The 21,763-nt window shown below is 37.6% G+C and overlaps 3 protein-coding genes across 4 annotated transcripts; 2 read left to right on the plus strand and 1 right to left on the minus strand.

Annotated features, from left to right (window-relative positions):
* Positions 1-3,017: 3,017 nt before the first annotated feature.
* On the plus strand, positions 3,018-3,800 carry LOC113335797 (18.1 kDa class I heat shock protein-like). The gene is made up of 2 exons (XM_026581835.1): positions 3,018-3,231; positions 3,526-3,800. The coding sequence occupies exons 1-2, from the start codon at positions 3,018-3,020 to the stop codon at positions 3,798-3,800; spliced, it is 489 nt and encodes a 162-aa protein (XP_026437620.1).
* Positions 3,801-5,423: 1,623 nt separating this feature from the next.
* Positions 5,424-6,749, plus strand: LOC113335739. Its single transcript, XM_026581751.1, has 2 exons — positions 5,424-6,295; positions 6,453-6,749. The coding sequence occupies exons 1-2, from the start codon at positions 5,543-5,545 to the stop codon at positions 6,747-6,749; spliced, it is 1,050 nt and encodes a 349-aa protein (XP_026437536.1). The 5' UTR covers positions 5,424-5,542.
* A 238-nt stretch (positions 6,750-6,987) lies between these two features.
* Positions 6,988-9,786, minus strand: LOC113335798 (bifunctional adenosine 5'-phosphosulfate phosphorylase/adenylylsulfatase HINT4-like). 2 transcript variants are annotated; one of them, XM_026581836.1, is made up of 7 exons: positions 9,633-9,786; positions 9,418-9,535; positions 9,288-9,334; positions 8,307-8,383; positions 8,126-8,192; positions 7,587-7,664; positions 6,988-7,464 (listed from the first exon to the last, which is right to left on the minus strand). In XM_026581836.1, exons 2-7 carry the CDS (start codon positions 9,493-9,495, stop codon positions 7,380-7,382), a joined length of 432 nt encoding a protein of 143 aa, XP_026437621.1. In that variant the 5' UTR covers positions 9,496-9,535; positions 9,633-9,786; the 3' UTR covers positions 6,988-7,379. The 2 variants fall into 2 exon arrangements, with proteins under 2 accessions (XP_026437621.1, XP_026437622.1); XM_026581837.1 differs by having other exon boundaries at positions 9,418-9,508; positions 9,633-9,723.
* Between the last annotated feature and the right edge of the window lie 11,977 nt (positions 9,787-21,763).

Below are 21,763 nucleotides of genomic sequence, written 5' to 3' on the forward strand. Positions count from 1 at the left end.
AGGCATAGAAGTAATCCACCAATACACTTCAGTGATACTCAGTCAGCAGAAGTATATAGTTGATCTACTCAAACGAACAAAAATGGATGTTGATAAACCAGTCTCTGCACCTTTTCCAGTAAATGCCAATATCAGTAAACACGGAAGTGTGAAATTTGAGGACCCTACTCTGTATCGTAGTGTCTGTGGAGATTTACAATATCTTCATTTCACCAGACCAGACATTGCGGTAGCAGTCAACAAAGTTTGTCAGTATATGCATAATCCTTTTGTTGAGCATTGGGATCTAGTTAAGAGAATCCTACGATATCTCAAACATACAGTGCATTATGGTTTAGTTTTCCGTCCTTCAGCGGATACAACACTTCATGCCTACTCAGACTCTGATTGGGCTGGCAATTTAGAGGATAGAAGATCAACAAGTGGCTACGGTATTTACTTTGGCAGTAATCTTATTTCGTGGAGTGCAAGCAAGCAAAAAACGGTCTCTAAATCCAGTACTGAGGCTGAATACAGAGGCATAGCCATAACCATAGCTACATCAGAATTGATATGGCTTCAGTCACTATTGCATGAATTGGGCATTGCAGTACAAGTTCCAACATTGTGGTGTGACAATCTGGGTGCGACTTATCTGACAACAAATCCAGTCTTTCACGCACGAATGAAACACATTGAAATTTATTACCATTTTGTACGAGAAAAAGTTACAAACAAAACACTACTGGTAAAGTTTATTTCCTCAAAAGATCAGCTAACTGACATTTTTACAAAGGGTCTTGCTTCTGTAAGATTTGAGTTTCTCAGAGACAAGTTGAGCATTCGGTCACTCATGCACAACTTGAGGGTGGATGTTAGGAATTCATCTCATCAAGACTCAGTCAAAGCTCTTCTGGTAACAGCTGTCAAGAGAAAATCACGTATCAATCACTAGCTTGTGTTACGCTACACATTGATATGGATTTATTGCAAATATATTCTCTATAATTGCTAGCTTATGTTACGCCAAAAACATCTTTGTAACCCTTGTAAGAAAGGCATGTAATCTCTATATATTTGTCTACCTTTCCACACTACAAAACACAAGGCCTCTTGGGACGGCCAAAAAACGTCCCAAGAGGACAAAAAACCGTCCCAAGAGGTATTAGGGACGGTTTATGTGTCGTCCCCTGTTCCACCATCACTAATACTATTTGACCATGTTTTCTTTTTGGAACGGACATATTTTAGCCTTGATTTAAATATTTTATGACCATTAGGGACGGTCAGGCCATCACCGTCCCAAATATCCTTCTTTAGGGACAGTTTTTTTCAAAACTGGCCGTCCCTAGAGGCCTTCTTTTTTGTAGTGCCACCAGTTGAAGTGTGGATCAATTCACCAAAATATTGTATTCTGTTTGTTCTTGTGTGCCTCCTTGGTTTTTTGTGAATATCCTCAACGATATATCATCTCTAGCTAATCTTTTTTAGGATACCTCCTTCACGCACTTCTACCGCGAAGGAAATTTTATAGCTGGCCTTCTTGCTAAGAAGGCAACAGCACCAGATGTAAATCAGGAATGGGTTTCTGCTCCTCCTATTTTTTTGACGCCTCTTCTCTGTGAGGATATAGCGAGAAGAGCTTTTCCCCGTAATGTAAAGCTCAGCTAGGTTTGGTTATAAAATATCCACTTACCAAAAAAAAAAAAAAAAAAAAAAAAAAAAACCAAAACGGTGAATTTGACGATTACCTTGTGAGGGTTGAATCTCAAAATAAAATGAGCCAGTTTTTTTGGTGGGTTATTTGACATTATATCTTCCTATATATGTGATTTTTCCAAGGATTTATCATTTGTCAGTCTAGGTCTGATTTGAATTGGTGCATGTATGACCAAAAAGATGAATTTGACAATTCCCCTAGGGCTATTTGGGAAGATAGTCTTTTGAGTGGCATAACATCATAGGATAAGGTCCAAAGAAGGGTAAATTCATTGAGTGTAATCCGTATGTTTAAAGTAAGGAATACGAAGATGCAACATTACCTTTGGCACATATTTGAACAAAAGTTTCAGAAAGCATTCTCTTGATAACCCTAGATGTCGACGCCATTTTCAGACGTGTGAGGAGGAGTCTTATTAAATGGGTAACTATATATACCGGAGTTTATCTTCTTCTTCTTTGATATATGCAAAACTGATACTTGGAACCAAGACACCGCACCAAAATAAGCCAACTGCCGAGTTGCCGTGAACACTTTTACTGCCAAATATAGCAGACAACTAATTTAGCATTATGTAGCTCGTAAAAAATGTCTAGAGGCTTTTTTACCAACACGGTGATCTGTAATCACATGGATACCAGACTTCCATCTCGACGTAGGACAAGAAAAGCACAAGGTTCCCAAAACTGTCGTGGTTATCAAAGGACAGCGGCGTGGCATACGGCTGAACCAAGAGGAGTGTCAGTTTACATGCACCAAAGAGCAAAACTGGCATCAAATATCGTACGCGTCAAAAGATTAATCACAAGTGTCATCTAAACTCTCAAGTACATTACCACGTGTTTGCATATTCAGGAATTCCCCCTGAATATATAACTTGAAGCTTAGAAGGTGTATGGAATATGGACGGACTGTCATCATCATTCACTCATTTATGTTCAAGACTGCATCAAAGTTGCTACTTGCTCTAGATTAATTTGCGGAAATTGGGTTATTTGTCCAAATATTTTTAAATCACGGTTCAAATGGACGAGTAAAAAATAATTTGGGTATGGCCAAAAAAAAATAGTAAAGATGAAACTGGTTTCATCCAAGTTTAAATTTAAAAAATAGTAAGGATGAAACTGGATACATCCTGTGTAAGTTAAAAATAAGAAAAAATATTTGAAAATGGGCACAATTAAACTGGTTATATCCTGCCTATTTTTACATTTTTGTCCATTTAAACAGTATCAAACTCTAACTATCCATTTCATCCAGGAATTGTTGATTTTGGTCTTTTTAACCAATTTTGTGATTAATTTGCAGGGGGCGGAAAATGAGTTCGTTGGGTCCCTGGTTCGGTGGTGGTTTCGACTACTCCAGCTCGTGGTCTAGTGACATTAGGGATCCGCTCGATTTTGATGGTAGAAGACAATGTGATGCCTCTAGAAGACGTGGCGGCGGTGATGACACTGCTTCCATCATCGCAAGAACAAACGTAGACTGGCGTGAAACAGACAACGCTCATATCTTTCGTGCTGATTTTCCTGGTATTATTTTGTTTCTTCTTTTTTCTCATTTGGCACTCAAGCTAAAACTCTTTGCACACCTCTAAATATCTGTGATGAAATCGCTTTTTCCAGTTGTTTAATTTTAGATTACATTTTGAACTTCAGAGTTAGAAGTCATTTTTATGTTGATTTACATTTTATAGAGATGAAAAGAGTGGAAACAGAAGCAGTAGGATGCACAATAGGGTTATGTGCATTACTATCACCGGGATGTATGTTAATACAATCTATACTAACAAGAGTTGATAGAATTTGGAACTCATTATCTTTCAGGAGTGAGGAAAGAAGAAGTGAAAGTACAAATAGAAGACGGGAACCTGCTTCAAATTAGTGGTGAACATACAAAAGAAGAACAAAATGAGACAGATCAGTGGCATCGATACGAAAGGCGCGGCGGTGGTTCCACGAGGAGGTTTCGGTTACCGGAGAATGCTAAAGTTGATGATATCAAATGTAGCTTGGAACACGGAGTACTGACTGTTTGTGTTCCAAAACATGTATCTGATCAGGACAAGACCAAAAATGTTAGGTCCATCGATATTGCTTAGCCTAGCCTGAAAAAAGCAGAAGTTCTATGATCAGTCTGTGGTCTACAAGCCTGTATGTTTATGTACATAAGAAATCCCTTTTATCCATGTTTAATTAGTTAGATTATGTACTTGGGAGCAGTACTTAGTCCTACTTTTCTTTGTTAATGAAGTTTATCGTTTTAGTCGATTAGTCTGTGGTTGCAGTCTTCTATGGTCCACAAACTCCATGGACACGTCTCTAAGTTGCCTCTTCCCTACACATGTTAATGGACTCGGCTTTGGCTTGAAGATGCAGAAAGATTTCAAGCAAAAAATGTCAAATCCAGCATCTTTGTAACTTCTTCTTGCAGCTAGGAGTTCACATATATAATATATTTTTGTGATAGTAATAGAAAAAACATATATTCATTAGAGAGCTCAATTATCTTATGCAAACTCAGTCTTCCATCCAAAGCAAAAACGTTACACAAAAAAGGTAGAAAGTTTCAGGAGCCTTACTAGAAGGTCATTAGAAAGTGAAACTAAATTCTTCCTCCAGCGTCCGACTTTTCGTCCTTCCTCTCTGAAGCCTACGAAATCTCCTTTAGCGCGGCCTAGAGTGCTGACGCTGAAGATAGTCGCGACATTGATGCCATAAGAAACCAATCACAAAACCTGCCAGAATTTTTTTTGGGTCAAAAAAGCCTTGTAGGAAATTCGGAACGATTGTTTCCTAAAGTTTTGGTTCTTTTGGTGGTTCGATTTTCACAGACACCTCCTTCTTCACAATGGAAGCACGATCCGCCTGGCTCAAATTCCTACCGGTGGAAAACATCCTCTTGAAAAGCCTAGATGTCGATACCATTTGATCAGGAGTGGGAGGAGGATTCTTCAAGATAGGATTTACACGAAAACACGAAATAGTGGAAAGAAAGCCCTAAAATTAATCTTGCTGAAAATAGATCGGTTTCATAGCCTAACATAAACACATTAATACTTGGAAATCAAGAAACCGCATCAATATAACTAGGGCACGTGCCAGAATCTACCTAGCTGCCGGCATGTGCCTGCACCCGGACTGAAAAACAAACCAAACCATTAATTTAACCATCACGTTTAGCTAGATGTATTTAACCATTAATTTCCCCAAGATTTAACCAACAAGTCGTAATTAAGGGTTAGACAGTGTAGCAGAAAGGCTCTTACCACAGTTGTCGGAGCAGGCGATAAGTCACTTGAAGAGTCATAGAACCTACCATCTCAAGTAAAAATCGAATCTACCGTCTCAAGTGAAAATCGGTTTTGATGATGTTTTTTTTTTCAATATTCCGTTAAGAAAATATTGTTTATTTTATTCTTTTATCGAGACTTTCGTACACTTAACATTGCATATTAGAAGTCAGTCTGCTATGTGTCCCATCATTCCAATCAATTATTGCTCATAAGTGTGTCTTGTATCCAGCATATTGTAGTACTAAACCACGTAGTCATGTTGTTATTAGATAGTACTCGAAGGCTGAAGCACTTTTCTCTATGGATTTGTTTCTAGTTTTCTTTTGTGCATTGAGTTTGTTAAATTGTTATTCTGTTGGAGCTGTGGGGTTTCTCGGCGAAAAAAAAGTTATCTACGAAAAAAGAATTTACAAATGCTCATTCTTAAAATCAAGAATTCAAGAACGAACCACTTTGGGTTCGTTTATTCACTTGTATTCATGTGTTTGGTTAGCCTTTTTCTGTAAAAAAATATCTTTGCCGACCAAATAAAGAAAAAGAAGAAAAGAATGGAAGGATTATTCGAAGATGATGGGGAAGTAGAGACAAATAATGCAGCAGACAACTTGGGAAATCAGTATGGTGCGGGTGATAATATGATGATGCCTATGACAAACAGCAGTTTCAGTAATGGTACTGGTCCTGAGATGCTAGACGAACCTGCAGATTGGTATACTCAGTTCTCGGATCTACATTTTCCAGATAATGAACCAAATGGAGTGCAGTCGGATAATCATTTGCTGGATGTTGACGATTATTTGCAAGAAAATAATGTTTGTCTCATCAATCAGTCCATTCACGATAATGAGACATGGACTGTGCAAGCCCAAGCAGATTATGGTCATCATCAGCCTCAGTCTTCAACATCATTCATTCCTCCAATACTCGGTATTGATAATGACGACGATACTGGTTCTCCCGAACATGGACAACAACTAGCAGTACCACAAGATCCACAAGGATCACGAGGACCACAAGAACATCCGTCAGGGTTATTTCAACTACCGGTACAAGAACCACAAAATGATGCATTACCAGGAACAGCTGCAGGTAATGCTTCTGTCAAAGAGGCAGCTATTACTCACAAGAATAAGAATATATGTAGTGATGATAGTGATGATGACAACGATGAAGATAATATTGGGGATGACAATCAATTATCTTCTGTTATTAGTAAAAATCTAATGTCGGAACGGAACAGAAGGAAGAGATTGAACAAGCAGTTCTTCACTTTGAGATCCATGGTACCTAGAATTACCAAGGTATACTAAAATTCTTTCTCTTTTTTTTTTCCCCGATGGTACCTATGATATGGGTCTAACAGTGAATTATGTTGCAACTAATAGAGTGACCCTTCCATATTCTATTTAACGTTTATTATATATGGATTTATAAGCAATGTGGTTGTTTGAAATGCAGATGGATAAAAGATCTATTCTTGTTGATGCACTTACTTATCTACAAGATATACTTGACCAGACAAATATCGAAATAAAAAATCAGAATCATTTCTCTACTGCTGCTATTGCTGGGACTGATGATCCTGCACATGCTGCTGTAAAGACTCTAAGGCCACCTGATTCATCCACAGTAAATGCTGAAATAAATCATCCTCCTCCTCATGACCAGACAGGAGCGGTTCTATTAGAGAAGAACGCGGTCGATGTCAATGTTGAAGCTGGTCAACTCCAACAAATTAAGGCGACAGCGATCTGAGAACCATCAATACTACCCTATGAAGGTTGTGCTATTTTTCCTGTTATAACTAAGGTAAAATAACAGTTAACTTTTAATCCAGGATCTACAAAGTTAATAGTATCTATGACACTTTCCACCTCTTAGTTTCACTATGTTGATTCAATTAGATGGAAGCTGAGAAGGTAGATGAACAAAGATATGTGTTAAAGATTGTGTATAACAAAGCAATGGGAGCAATGGGTCAAGTTCAGAGAGCTGTAGAAATGCTAAATGGATTTCACTGCATAAATGTTTCTGTTTCTGAGTACGATCAACATCACAGGCAATCTTCCAACTTTCTACGCGTAAGATGCACTGACAGAGGATATCCATTTTCATAGCAAGATATTGTAATATGCAAAATACTTTCACCAAGAAATCAGGTCTCAACTCATAGTTGACATCATCAATTTCAATTTTGCAGGTTAAGAAAACAAAAGGATCACTAATAGCGATGGATGAAGAATGCCTACTTGACAAGGTGAAAATGGCGGTTGAACAGCTGGGTCTTCTTCTTCTTCCTCCGGATCCGTCTTCAGTATAAAAGATTAATGGGACATCAAATAATATAAACAGTTCTCTTATAATATACTAGCTGTGTATCTGCATTTACGGCTTTATCTTCTGCAATAATTTCTCTGCCTCTATGAATCCCCCAAGGGGTCCCAACGACACATATTTTACATGTTTCCACCTGTTGAAGCTCTTAAAAGTTAACACTGGAAGTTGCTTTGACAACACTAAAATATGGTTCTAGTCGTGCGATGCAAAAAGCAAAAATAAGGTTTTACTTTTAAATGAAATCCCATACATTACCTAGGTATAAAAGGAAGTGCAAAACAATGGAGATGGAGGTGGTCAACACTATTAAATGGAGGTCGATGAAATCCGAATCTGCAAAATGAGTAAGTAAAGAAGCTTATAGCGGTAGAGTATCAACCTATTTAAAACAGCATTATGTAAAGAATGACCAAATTTAGAACATTCAATATCTAACACAACCTGAACATGCAGTGTGCTTTCGAAACATACGGGCTATCTCTAGTCACAACCTGGCACAAGTTCTAACAAACGTATATTGCTCGAACTACGCAACAAGGTACTTCCCAAAAATAAGCATTATTAGAGAAAACACTGTACTGCCATGTAGAGAATAAAAGATACAAAGTGCTACAGCAGCTTGGGCATGTAAAAAGATCGAAACAGATTCTGAAACTCACATAATGGCTCCAGAAAAAGATTTGGTACATGTTAAGCACACAAACAATGATGACGAAGGGAAAACAGTATAAGATACAAAGGGAAAATGCACATGCTAATAATGAGATATAGTTTGTATTTGAAATATTCATTACTTGTATTCCTTGGACTCCGGGGCATCCCTATGTACTAGATCCTGCCCCACATTCAGCATATGACTCACTGCAAAATTACAGAAGGCTTTCCATTACAAGAAAACTACAAGGAAAATCAGCACCAAATCTTTGGGATTTCCTAACTGGTAAGACACATATATTATCTACAATAGAAAATTACCCAAATTAAAATCTTCTGTACTCCTTTGAAGGTCTTTTACAGTTGCAATGTGTTTCACTGGGATCACCAAATAATGCCTGTGAAATTATTAGAGATAGGGGTGAATAGCAGAGATATGTCAGTCAATGAGATGCAACTGTTAAAAACATAAAAATTTGAACAGATAACCAGAAGCCCAAAATGTAAATTTCAATACATGATTTCAGTAATTATGTTCAAATCATTGCATAGCGTAACCACTCTCTTGTTTAAGGTTTAAAGGTTGCATCGGTTGGTTGCTTGTTGCCTGCACGTTCCCATCTTCCTAGAGCAACCATGAGAGGTCACACAATTAGGAGATCTGCCCAGCAAACGACTAGTTAAGCAAAATTATCTTCACTTTTTTGCATTGATTAAACTCAAAAATTGTTTCAAGCCTTCATTTAAGTAAATCCCTAGACCTAGTTTCAGAACTTCAGCATACAGCCAACACTACCCATGCCCCATTTTCGATCAGACTTCTCCACCTAACTACGACTACATATTTAAATACATATAATTGGACGACGACCAAAGGGAGGAGTCCCTTAGTGATGAAAAAATGGTGAGTTTGTCCGTCACAATGTTTGTGCAGAGAAACTGAAATTGGCTTTTTGGAAATCACAATTTCATGAAATTAAGCTCAAATTTGGGATCATCAATCAAATTGATTACAGATTTCAGTCAAACACCATTAAACAAACAGATTCACAGTTCAAATTTCTTTAAAATAGCCATCAGATCGATTGAAATCGATCAATTTCAGTATCATTTTATTAAAAAGCAGTTCCCTTTCACCGTCGGCCTTCACTGCTGCGGCAATAATCTAGTCTATAACTAAGAGCTTCAACTAATTATACTTGATTAAATTAAAATTGATTATAAAAACTGGAATATTAGCAATTAGACAATCAATTTTGAGCATTTTGTGGTAAAAATCAAAGCGAAAGTCATATCGAATACCTAAAGGCAGATGGATTGATGTCTTCAAATGCAACGACCTTATCATCCTGTAGGTAATTCAATTCAAATACTCGCAACAAAATCAAGCAAATAATTTACAAGGATGGATGGATGGATGAATCTCACTGACAGTGTGTAGGAGAGTGTTAGAAGTCAATGAACGTGCAATTTGACAGAACAAACAATTCGCTGCTGCTTCTCCTGCCATTCTTCTCCCCACGCTAATAATAATCAAGAATTTGATTGACCTTATTCACAAGAAATCCATGAATCACAGAACAAGAATAAACAATCTCAAATCAAATTTTTAATCATGAAAATCGAAATAGTGGGTAGATTATGTACCTGTAGAGGTTCCTTCTTCTTCTTCCTTTCAATTTGTGTTGAGAAATCAATTTTCTGGTTCGATTCCTCGACAAGGGACTGAATGTCAAAATTTATCTTTTTTTATTTTATCGTTGTTTTACAAACAAGGATATTTTAGACACTGTTCAAGAAATGTCTGGGGGCTGCTTATTCCCATCTTGGGTAATGAGATTGGGGGTACAAAAAGCTAAGAACTTGTTTGTTTGCGGCTGACTCGGCGTCTGAATCTGAGTCAATTCCTGACTCGGACCGAGTCAGCAGTCAGACCGTTTGTTTTCCATTTTGAGTCAGATCTGACTCGACCTCTGACTCAGACATAACCCCTGACTTGGACTCATTTGAGTCAGGTAACAAAATACCCCTGACTCATGGGACCAAACCACTGACTCACTTATTTCCGAGTCAGACCTGACTCAAAACAAACATATCGACTCAGATCCAGATGAGTCAGGTGATTTCACTCAGATCCAGATGATTCAGATTCAGACGACTCAGATGAGTCAGGAGTAAACAAACATGGTGTAAGTAATGTTTACTCGTTTTCTTTTTCTTTTTTATCCTGGCTTGATTGGGGTATATCCAGATTAAATGGGATATACATAATTTTAAGTGGACTTTTTTTAAAGATTTTAGGGGAGTCCTAATTGGTAAGTTACAAAAATACCCTTATCCTTTACAATCCTATTACAAAATTAGTCATAAAAACCCAAGGTGACCAAACTTGTGGTACAAAAACCCCACTCAAATGTTGGGATCCATTAAAACTCCATCGTAAACAAAATTGATACAAAAACCCCAAATTTTTAAAAATTGGTACAAAAACCCCAAATTTAAATGTGGTTTCATCAAATTTTATTTTGGTTTCATCAACAACATTTAAATTTAGGGTTTTTGTGTTAATTTTGTTTTGATTGGGTTTTTGTGTTACTTTTGTTTTGATGGGTTTTTTGTGGAAGGATGGTGACACCTCTAGGGGTACAAAAAGCTAAGTAATGTTTACTCGTTTTCTTTTTCTTTTTCTTTTTTATCCTGGCTTGATTGGGGTATATCCAGATTAAATGGGATATACATAATTTTAAGTGGACTTTTTTTAAAGATTTTAGGGGGAGTCCTAATTGGTAAGTTACAAAAATACCCTTACCCTTTACAATCCTATTATCCTAAATCAGTTTTATTATTTTCATTTCATCTTCCTTCTTCTCTTCTTCTTCTCCTCCACAATCATACCGGCTCTCTTCTTCTTCTCCATCAAAACTCGAAACTCGTCGATTAATTCATCGAAATCGTCGATTCGAAAACTCCGATTAATCTTCAAAAATGGATCCGCCAAGACGTAAAGCTACTCGTATGAAAGATGCTAATTGAAAACCCAATGAGTATAACCCTGGAATTGCAAGTTTGGTTCAAAATAAAGAGAAGAAAAAAACGGTTGAAGAAGAAGAATTCGTAGCCGCTGAAACACGAGAAATGGTGCGATTAAGAAAGTAAGGGCATACTTAAACTCACTGTAGTACTTCAATTTCATGCTTGCATGTCAAATTAGGTCAGAAAAATTGAAATTGTGAATTGGCAGTTGCGACGCCGACAAGGTATTATGTTATCGACCCTGACGACTTTTCATATTTAGGGTTTGGCCGGCAGGCTCTTAGGTTGAAGATCTTGCCGGATGTTGACTACCTGTAACTGGTACTTGCAGGGTCGGCAAGTTATTCAAACTAAGACCCTGCCGGCGTCAATTTTTTTTAGCCGGGTTGGTTATAAATTTTTACCTTGTCGGCTGTATTTCAAGTTTTTTGTGTCTCATGATGCCTTGAATTTTAAAGTCGGAATGGTATTTGAATAAAACGATGCCGGCTGTTTATTAGCCGGTAATGTGTTGGTAATGGACCTTGCCGACTGGTTTTATGGAAAATCCGTGTATCTACTGTGTTCATATTTGTTATTAGCCGGCAGGTTATGTGAATATTACCCTGTCGGCCTTTGTTTAGCCGGCATGCATTATTTAGTCGACCCTCCCGACTTTTGTGTAGCCGGCAAGGTTATATTTGTCGACGCTGCCGACTTATGTATTTTTTTCTTAATCGTTCTTGTTCAGGTTGCAAAAGGCAAATAAGAAAGCTCTGAAATCTCTTATTCCTCCTTCAAGACCTCCTCGTGTTGGTGAAAAACTCTTGACTTCAACACATAGAGGGGCATGCGTTGTGTTGGGAACGCTCAAGATCCGTGTACCGAATGATTCTGAACCACCATCGGAACCCAGTGATTCAGACGAGACTCCAGATGAAGACCAATCAATTCCATCTGGTAGAAGAGGTAATGATGATGATGTTTATGAAAGCACTCCGGCTTCTAAAGGAGGTAACAATGATGATGATGATGGTGATGGTGATGGTGATCAAGAAATTCCTAATGTTGGAGGAGGTGATGATGATGATGATGGTAATGGAGATAAAGATAAGGATATCGAAGATGAAATTGTTGAAGAGGCAGTGGAAGAAGAAGAAGAAGAAGAAGGATATGGAGATGGAGAACAAACTCTAGCTATTGTTCAACAAACCGAAGCTTCAACTTCAACTGAAACCGGAAAGAAGAAGAGGGTGATCACTAAACCAGTTGATTCCCACATGCCTCCCCCTCACTTGATGCTTACACTGAAAAATGTGAGCCTCCAAGGGGTCCCCAGCAGATGGTGGAAATGTTCTTTTTGGATACAAAGACTCATGGGCATGTACGATCCATAATACTATCGCAAGTAATCTCAATCCGTCTTTGTTTTTTATTTAAGTGTGTAACTATCTTAAATTTGCGTCAAGTATTTGTATTTCTTTTCATTTTGTTTTTTTGGTATTTAGGATCACAAGCATGACGTCCGTATCATGAGGCGCCAAGCTTCATGTTCAGTAACTAAGACTTAGAATCTTGAGGATGAATGTGAGAGGTGAAAGTGATTGTCAAGAACTCCGGGTTGTGGCGTGCGATGGAGAGTTCGAATATTGAGCATGGTAGAGTTACCATATCTGCATTCTGTGAGAGGTTCTACGGAGAGATTGATACAATGTTATTCCCATTCGGTGAGATGGCGACAACTCCCTATGATGCTCATCAAATTCTATGCCTCGAGGTTAAGGTAAAAGCAGTCAGTGAGGGCTTCGATAATAAGTTTTCTTTCAAAGATATTTACAAATTGAGCCAGAAATTGTTCGGTTAGAATCAGATTGAGATGGAGTTTATGCTTGAGAAAAAGGATGGTCGTCTAAGCAAGAAGTTTAATCTGAAGAAGTTGAGGGGCACATTATATGAGACAAAGAAAATCTTTGATAAGGAAGGAAGGGTGAACCCGGTGCGAATCAATGCTACCGCGTTAGCTTATTTGCTATACGTCCTGGGCAAATGTATTTTTCCCGACAGTTCCTGAAGCTTGGTCGACGCCAGTTATACGCAACTATTGGATCCCTTAGATAATATGCATGAGTATTCTTGGGTTACTTCGGTGGTCGCCTTCTTGAATAATAAGTTGAAAAAGGGCTCTAGGGCACTCACTACGCAAGTTAGCGGAAACATATATCTCTTCCAGGTAATTTTATCGTCTAAATCATTTATATTTACAAAATTCTCGTAAGATAAGATTCTTACTAAACTTTTTTTCTTCATAGGTTTGGATATATGAGCACTTCCCTTCTTTGGTGAAAGCCAACTCCTACTTCAAAGTAGATGCGAATGTTGCGGTTGATAAGCCAAGAGTGCAAAGGAACAGTTTTAAGGGTACTCAGGATAAGGAAATACCGCAAAATCTTATCAAATTCTGAATCGCCATCGAGAAATTGACCGCGGATAGTGTGATATTTGATTTGTATCGAGATGCTAGAAATCAAGGTTTAATCCAAATGAGAGATGAAGTTGCATTATACTATGAACCCTTGTTTCTGACCACCAATGGATATTCAATGTACGATCCACATCGGGTAATGCGACAATTGGGTTACGTCCAAGAAGAACCTCACTTCGATGAATAAAATCCGTTCTTTACTTTGTCAAGGGTTGATTGCACCACGTCCCAAAAAACTATTAACGTCTCTTACGCTCCAGCGCCAGTTCTAGAACATTGGGACGAAAAAAGAGGAGCCCGTAAAATCGATGTGAGTCTTTTGGATGAGGTGACCATCGGTCATGAAGCTAGTGAGAAATATATGACGTGGTAATTGGGTTGGGCTCGTCCTACTGTGATTAGGGAAATGACTGCTGAAGATTCGGCTCGTATGAGGAAGTTGGCATCGAAAGACCCAGCAACAAGTCTTAAGTTCTTTGTAAGTATTTTAGAGTTTCGCTTACTGTTTTAAGATTACATTATTAAATCATTCTATTAATTGTTTGTTGTTTATTTGAATATAGAAGGAGCATTTGAAGAGCCTTGTGAGGGTGATATGTTGCGCGAGAGAAAGAGGAGAGTCTTTGTCGATTGAGGAGCAAAGCAAGCACATTGAATTTGCTAGCAATGTTGACAATGAGAATGTTACTGGGATTTTCAAGCAAGTTGATGCTGAAGTAAAGAGGGAAGAAAAATCTCAGAGGGAAGCACAAGCCAAGATGAATGCTGACAAAAAGAGGACTCGTAGTGGTCATGGCGGTGAAGGTAGTAGTAGTGGTGGTGTTCCTAAATGGAGTCGTGGTCGTGGTCTTGGTGGTGAATGAATGCAGTCTCTAGTTTATTTCTTTATGTTGTGTTGGACAAATGTTAAGGTTAACGGTTGAACGAATGTTGTTTTTTTTAAGGTTTATGGGACATGTTTTCGTATTTTGGACAACAAGTGTTGGATTTCTAGCTGTTGAAAGAATGGTTTGTTTAGCTATGTAAAGTTTCAATACTTATGCTGACATGCTTTTTTTAAGTTACACTGCCGACCACACCAGGGCCGGCAAGGTTTTGAACTGTCAGACTGTCGGCCCTGACACCAGAAATTATTTGCATACCAGGGTCTGCATGGTAATCAATTCAATACCTAGCCGGCTATTACAAAGCTGGCAGGGTATTGTATTATAGACCCTGCCAGCTGTGTGTTGTAGCAAATACCTTCTCCTGATGCCTAAAATCATCATAAGGTAGGCATGGTTAAAAATTATGTTCCTTCCCGACCACATCAAATCTGGCACGCTAGTGACCAAATACCGTTCCAACGGTTAAACAGAAAATTACATGAACTCCTGATGCCTAAAAGTCATAAGGTCGGCATGGTTATAAATTATGTTCCTTGCCGACCATATTATAGCCGGCACGCCAGTGACCAAATGTTAGAGCATTGCTCGGTCGAACTCGCATGCGTTGATATCTCAAGCATGTTTTTCAATGTTAGTGATCAAAACTATAAGTCTTGATTTCTAGTCTACTATAGATAAGTCTCGGACTATGATAGAAAGTGTAGTTGATCTCAAGGACTTCATGGCGATTCATTATACAAGAAGAAGAACTACTCAAGGAACCGGTAGAACTTCTCGACAAAAAGGTATGTGAAGACTTGAACTTATCTATCACTCAAAAGTTTATCTATTTTATCTCCTACTTCTTGAGACAAAAAGTCGTATTATATATAGACTTTGATTATACACAGTTGGTATTTCGAGCCGAGTATAGCTCGCCTATCTATATCTCGAAATATGTGTTGGTAAGCTTTTTGCTTCGACCAAGTTTATCTTTACCTAGTGACGATAGTCATGATATGTTTCAATCATTTTGGAAATTGAATTGACGAAGAAAGTTTCAATGATTGGAATGAGAGTTTAGATTACATAACTAATGTGGACATAAGCATTGTTGTGGAAACACATTTATGTATAGGTCCTATTCCTTGAACCAAAGTCTGCGAACTTTGTTGATCAAGAGAACCGGAAGAATCGCGTGAGCCAAGTCTGCGAACTCAGTATGCGAACTCAGTCCACGAACTGTCGAAGTTCTCAAACCCGAGAATTTCTGCTAGAGTTGACAAACTAGTGCGTGAATCTAAGTCCGCGAACCGGCGAAGTTCTCATCCCGAGAATTTCTGCTGGAGTTTGTAAACTCTTCCCGGTAACTTAAGTTCGCGAACCAAGTCTGCGAACTTAAGAAGGTTATATATCTGAAGATGATTTCTGAACTTAAACTTAAAAAGTATAAGGAATGCAATTTGCAAACCGTGGCTATAAAAGTTCATGAACCGATTCGAGTGAATCAAATCATCTTTGCTTCAATTGTGTCTTATGTATTTACATAAGAATTCTTTGCAATTGAACAACTCTGTAACTAGTTTATTTGAGTCGTGTGAACTAGTTATGGTGAAGAAGAACATGGTTGATATGAAATGCTCATATGGCTAACCTTTTGGTTAATTATTATTGATCCAACAAGTGCATACGTTTGGGTACGGTTAACAAACCTAGAAGCGTTCATTTCAATTGTGTGTAACAATCTAAGTTTTCGATCTAACGGTTGAGAAATATTAGCTTGAATCTAAATCAGGTTTTCATCTAACGGTGGATATTGATTGCTTTGTTACCAAGGTAACTTAATGGAAAACCTTGATTTGAAAGACTATATAAGAGCACATCTAGCATCAATGAAAAACTAATCCCCACACCTTACGTGTGATACTAGTTTGCGTGCTAGAGTCGTTTCTCCTTTAACCTTTGGTTTTCTTCTTCTAAAACCAGGTTAACGACTTAAAGACTTCATTGGGATTGTGAAGCCAGACCGATACTACTTTATCGTAGTTGTGTGATATGATCTTGCATCTTCTATCGTACGAGTACAATCATATTGATTGGATTGAGATTGATATCTCCGATACGCAAGATATAAAAAGTAATCACAAACATCTTCGTCTCATCGTTTGTGATTCCGTAACATCTTGTTTCGCTACCATACTATTAAGATTGTCGTGAGGTGATTGATAACTCTAGGATGTTCTTCGGCAATATAAGACCGGATTATCAATTGGTTCCTATTCACCTTGATTACTATCAAAAGATGGAACAAAACCTTTTAGGGTTTATTTGTGGGGACAGATTAATCCTTCGATAGACTTGTCTGTGTGAGACAGATTTGTTTGTCATCAAGTCTTCGACTTTGGGTCGTAGAAACTCTTAGTTGTGGGTGAGATCAGCTAAGGGAATCAAGTGCGCAGTATCCTGCTGGGATCAGAGGCGTAGGGAGTACAACTGTACCTTGGATCAGCGGGAGACTGATTGGGGTTCAACTACAGTCCAGTCCGAAGTTAGCTTGGAGTAGGCTAATGTCTATAGTGGCTTAATACAGTGTGTTTTCAATCTGGACTAGGTCCCGGGGTTTTTCTGCATTTGCGGTTTCCTCGTTAACAAAATTTCTGGTGTCTGTGTTATTTCAATTTCCGCATTATATTGTTTTATCTTTATAATTGAAATAATACAGGTTGTGTGTTAGATCATCAATTAGAGTAATCCAACCTTTGGTTGTTGATTGATCCTCGGAGATTGGTCTTTGGTACCATCCGAGTTATTCCTTGTATTTGATTAGGACTCGCTGATTTCTATTAGCTTGAGTAAATCAAATCAAGAGAGAGATATTAACTCCTTGAGATACTTTTACCTAGATTGAGTCTGACTGTCTAGTTGATTCTCTAGAAAGTATTTCGTAGTTAGTCCATACAGATTGCTAAGCGAAATATTGGGTGGTGTTGTTAGACCCCCGCTTTTTCACCAAATACCGTTCCGACGGTTACACAGAAAATTGGATGAACTCCTGATGCCTAAAGGTAATAAGGTCGGCATGGTAAGAAAATTTCTACCCCGCCGACTTTATGATAGTCGGCATTCTACTGACCAAATACATTTCCGGCGGTTACGCAGAAGAAAATGTTCTCCTGATGCCTAAAATCAGCATAAGGTCGGCATGGTAACAAAATTCCGACACTGCCGTCCAGACTTAGTCGGCATATTTGGGAAACGGAAACCTCGCCGGCGAATTCAAAATTCAAATTTTTGCAAGTACAATTGGGTTGATTGACTTTTACTTATGCACTATAACGACCAAATTTGGGCACCATCCTATAAATACACTACTTCTCTCTACAAAACAACACACAACTATTTGCATATACTCTACAAAGCTCATATCATCATACACTCCATCTAACTCACCCAATAGCTCTCTACATACAACAATGGCTTCATTTGGTTCTAATGAAGATTTGGCAATCACCAAAGCTTGGTACGCGGAAACTCGAGTTAGACATGAGTCCTACGTAAGGGTGGATGCCGTAACCTTTTGAGCTAGGGTACACAAAAAATTTAGGCGAGAGTTTGGGAATCCTAATGGAAGAAGTTTTCAACAAGTCAATGATAGGCACTTAGTCATAGAAAATGCGATACTCACTTTTTTAGCTCTCCAACCTCGGATTTTCAATGCTACCAACTTCAACTTGTCCATTGAACAATTTGTAAATGTTTTTGTGGTTTATTTTACGTGATCCATGTTGTTTGATCTTCTTACTAAACACCACTAACAAATTAAGTTTGTGTTTTGTTTTTGTAACATGAAGCCGTAAAAGCGCGCTACTTGGAGGAAAAGGGGGAAGCATTCACATTCGATGCAAGCTATGAATTCATGGTCTCCAAAATCCCGGAGTATGCCCCGGACTTCATGCAGCCCGGAGATGAATGGGATTCCTCCAACGAAGATTGATGGTTTTAGTGTAGGTTTTGTGGGTAGATCTCTATGTAAACCCTCACGAGACTATAACTCGTCCACTAGGGTCTCCTAGGGGTTCAAAGGCTTGATGCACATGCTAAGTGCATTCGTTTTTCCGTCGACAAGGAGTTAGGTTTTATGTTTCAATCAATGTAGTAACCAAAATTGCATGAATAAAGTGAATTACATCTTCCCATATTCTGTTTTCTGTTTGGTATAAGTACATGCCAGCAAGGTTAGAAATCCTTAGCATGCCGACTACAGGTCAGCCAGCAGTGTTATAAATTATGTGCATGCCGGCTATATGATAACCGGCATGGTAGGAAATATTTACTTGCCGACCGTAAGATTGCTGGCCCAAGATAGTCGGCGTAATCTTCATTCAAAGACCATTCCATCCTAAAAAGGGTCGGCATTTTCTTCATCCAAGGATCATGCCGGCTGTGTTTGGTCGGCATGTTATTCAAACGTCGACCATGCCGGCGGAACATAGCCGACACATTATTCAAACATCGACCTTCCCGACCATTCACATTTTCAAAACCAATTTTTTTGATCAAAATCGAACTCATAAGACGGGTTAAAGGTTTAATCTACTGAATTCATAATTTCAAAATTTTAATCTGAACTCAATTAATTAACCTAATCAGAATTTTTAGTGATAATTAAACAAGGGCATATTAGCCATTTAGAAAATACAAGGTTAAGGGTAGCTTCTTTTACTTCATAATGTCTTGGGTTTTGTCTCATTAGGTATATCCCAATTAATCTGGATATACCCCAATTAAACCAGGTTTTTTATTACATAAAATCAAATTCAAATCAAAATGATTAAATTATTTTTATTTTACGCGTTTTGTTTGCCCAGAATGAAAGGAAGTCGAATGAGAATCATCAAGTAGTCTGATGATTCTCATGTTCCCTCCTACTCGGAAAATCGGGGTTTGAACCCTTGTAATGGCTTAAAAAGATTTAAATGAAAACTTATAAAATCCCAAATGAATGAATATAGAAATAGTCTAGGAATCACTGTACCATGCCATTAGAAGTAGAGAAAGGAAATCGAATTACACCAATTTGTTTTGGGAAGTAACCAAGAAGTCCTATTTTTCTATTCTTTAATTACTTTGTAAGTTCCGCCATGGCCGTCTTAGAGGTTTGGCGGTGTTCCAGGCACACTCAAAATATGAGGCTTTTTATGAGTTACAAATCAAAAGTAGAGTTAGAGTTTACGGTGAGAAAAATTTATATATTTAAAGAGATTACTTGGAGCCTGCTGTGCCGCCAAAAACCCTCTAAATTTTCTTCACCCTTTTTTTTTTTTGTTAGATTTTGGATTGTAAAAACAAATCTTATGGAATGGGCAAACATGAAAAACTGATGGGCCAACCAACAAATTTGAGAGTTAGAGAATTTTCTTTTACGAAGAGCAATTTTTAGGCACGGTTCAAAGTGTTTGGAGGCTTCTTAGACCGTCTCCAATGAGGGATTTGTACTTCTTGGTTAGAGGAAATGCCATCTCCTATCGTCCATGGAATTTCCCAAAACCTTTATCCTTGCGCCACATATAGGGAATTTGATAAGGGATTAGGAGAATAAAGGAAAATAAGATAAACAATTTACCGATATGTAATATATGAATTGTCCATGAATCGGTGTAATGATCACTGACTAACTTTGCATCACCGATCACTACCCATAAACCATTAACGGATCGGTGAATACTTCACCGTTCGTGGAACACTACTAAAAAACGGTTAAAGACCAAACAAAATGCTAAAAAAGGCTCTTTAAGAAAGTTAAAACCAACAAAAGATAAGTATAAATAATTATATAAAATAATTGAGAACATGTTTCTCGGGGAAGAGTTTACGGATAGCGGACCTGTTAAACCATCGGGGCACTTTTAGTCGACCGGTGGACTTAGCATGTCTATAACCATAAAACATGGTCTTCCCCTAATGCTTTTCACGTCGAATAGATTTGATGCCACCCTGGATTTTAAGGGAATTTCCACTTTCTTCGTCGGACATGGTTTTAAAGACAAAATGATGTTAACACCTATTTTCATGGGTCATTGCTAAACGACAAAAAATAAATAAAAATAGTATTCTTTATTTAAAGTTCATGCCGATTCTCAAAGTCTTATTTAACAAATTTTATTTAAATTTAAAGACAAAATGATGATGTAGATTTAAGACCCAAGGTCATGAAGAAAGTCTAGTTTAGATTTTCTCTTTTACCCTCATCTTATGAAGATTAAAATGTGATGGAAAAAATCTTAAATTCTATGTGTCATGCATTTTCAAGACCCTTATCCCTCGTGCTAGAGATGCTCTTAAGTCGTTAGCATCGAAAGTAATGAGATAAGGGGTGTATAGTAACTAAGAAATGTTTTTCTCATTTTCTTTTTTTTTTCCCGAAAAAACTACCATTATAATTCTAGTTTACTTCAAAACAATTAAATTATCTTTTATTTTACGCATTTTGTTTCCAGACAAATAGAAATGAGACATCTATCCAGTTTACATTTGATTTCCTTTTTTAAATTTTAACTATTATTAACAAATTAGGAGGTAAAGTCAGATCACGTTATTTTGTTTTGGGAAATTATCTCAGAAATCCGATTTTCTTAATTTCTTTGATTGCTTTGTAAGTATAGCCTAAGGCCGTTTTAAAAGTTTGGAAATAATCTTGGCGAACTCAAAGTATGGGGCTATCGATGGTTACAAATCAAAGATAGAGCTAGAATTTTAGCTTACAGTTAAGTTAAATTTATATATTTAAAGAGATAATTTGGAATATGCTATTCAGCTGTCGGCTTCCCAAATTTTCTTCAGCCCTTTTGAGTTCTAAGATTTCTCTATTCCATAGAAATTATCGTTAGACTTCTAAGATTTCTTCAACCCTTTTGAGTTCTAAGATTTCTCTATTCCAAATCATATGTCAAATCAGTTTCAGTCCAAATGTAATAACGGCAATTTCTTAGAACTTTGGCCTTATAAATTTTTCCATTTGACGCGCTCTTAAACAGTTTTTAATGGCGTTTCCGATTTCGGTTGTTAACTTTCGAGCTCTTCTTTGACTTTTAGTAGGAAATTTGTGTGGGTTAACTTCTAAAATTTGCACTATTCTTTTCCTTTTACCATTTTTAGTTTTTTTAGAACTAGGACATATCTTATCTACAACAACTTCAAGTTTTGTTTCAGAAAAAACTAGAGACGCAATTTGAGACATTTCAATTGAGAAATTCAATTAATAGAAGATATTTTAATAGAAAAAAATTCAAGAAAATAGCGAATTCCGATGTGAAATGAGTGTTTGAAAGTGAGTGCAATTTATAGAGGTAATAACATATCCTCTTATTTACTGCTGAAAACTAGCCGTTGATGTAGAAGATGAGCCATCAGTGGCAGAA

Source organism: Papaver somniferum, unplaced genomic scaffold (assembly GCF_003573695.1).
Source record: "Papaver somniferum cultivar HN1 unplaced genomic scaffold, ASM357369v1 unplaced-scaffold_15, whole genome shotgun sequence".
In the NCBI taxonomy this organism is placed as follows: Eukaryota; Viridiplantae; Streptophyta; class Magnoliopsida; order Ranunculales; family Papaveraceae; genus Papaver; species Papaver somniferum.

Bases quoted from the DNA above. Each gene is read 5' to 3' on its own strand.
- LOC113335797 (XM_026581835.1), top strand. From the start codon at position 3,018: ATGAGTTCGTTGGGTCCCTGGTTCGGTGGTGGTTTCGACTACTCCAGC. The intron at 3,232-3,525 runs GTATTATTTTGT...ATTATCTTTCAG, and splicing joins CTTTCGTGCTGATTTTCCTG to GAGTGAGGAAAGAAGAAGTG.
- LOC113335739 (XM_026581751.1), top strand. From the start codon at position 5,543: ATGGAAGGATTATTCGAAGATGATGGGGAAGTAGAGACAAATAATGCA. The intron at 6,296-6,452 runs GTATACTAAAAT...TTTGAAATGCAG, and splicing joins TGGTACCTAGAATTACCAAG to ATGGATAAAAGATCTATTCT.
- LOC113335798 (XM_026581836.1), bottom strand. From the start codon at position 9,495: ATGGCAGGAGAAGCAGCAGCGAATTGTTTGTTCTGTCAAATTGCACGT. The intron at 8,384-9,287 runs GTATTCGATATG...ATAATTTCACAG, and splicing joins ATCAATCCATCTGCCTTTAG to GCATTATTTGGTGATCCCAG. The intron at 7,665-8,125 runs GTAATGAATATT...CTCATTTTGCAG, and splicing joins CCGGAGTCCAAGGAATACAA to ATTCGGATTTCATCGACCTC.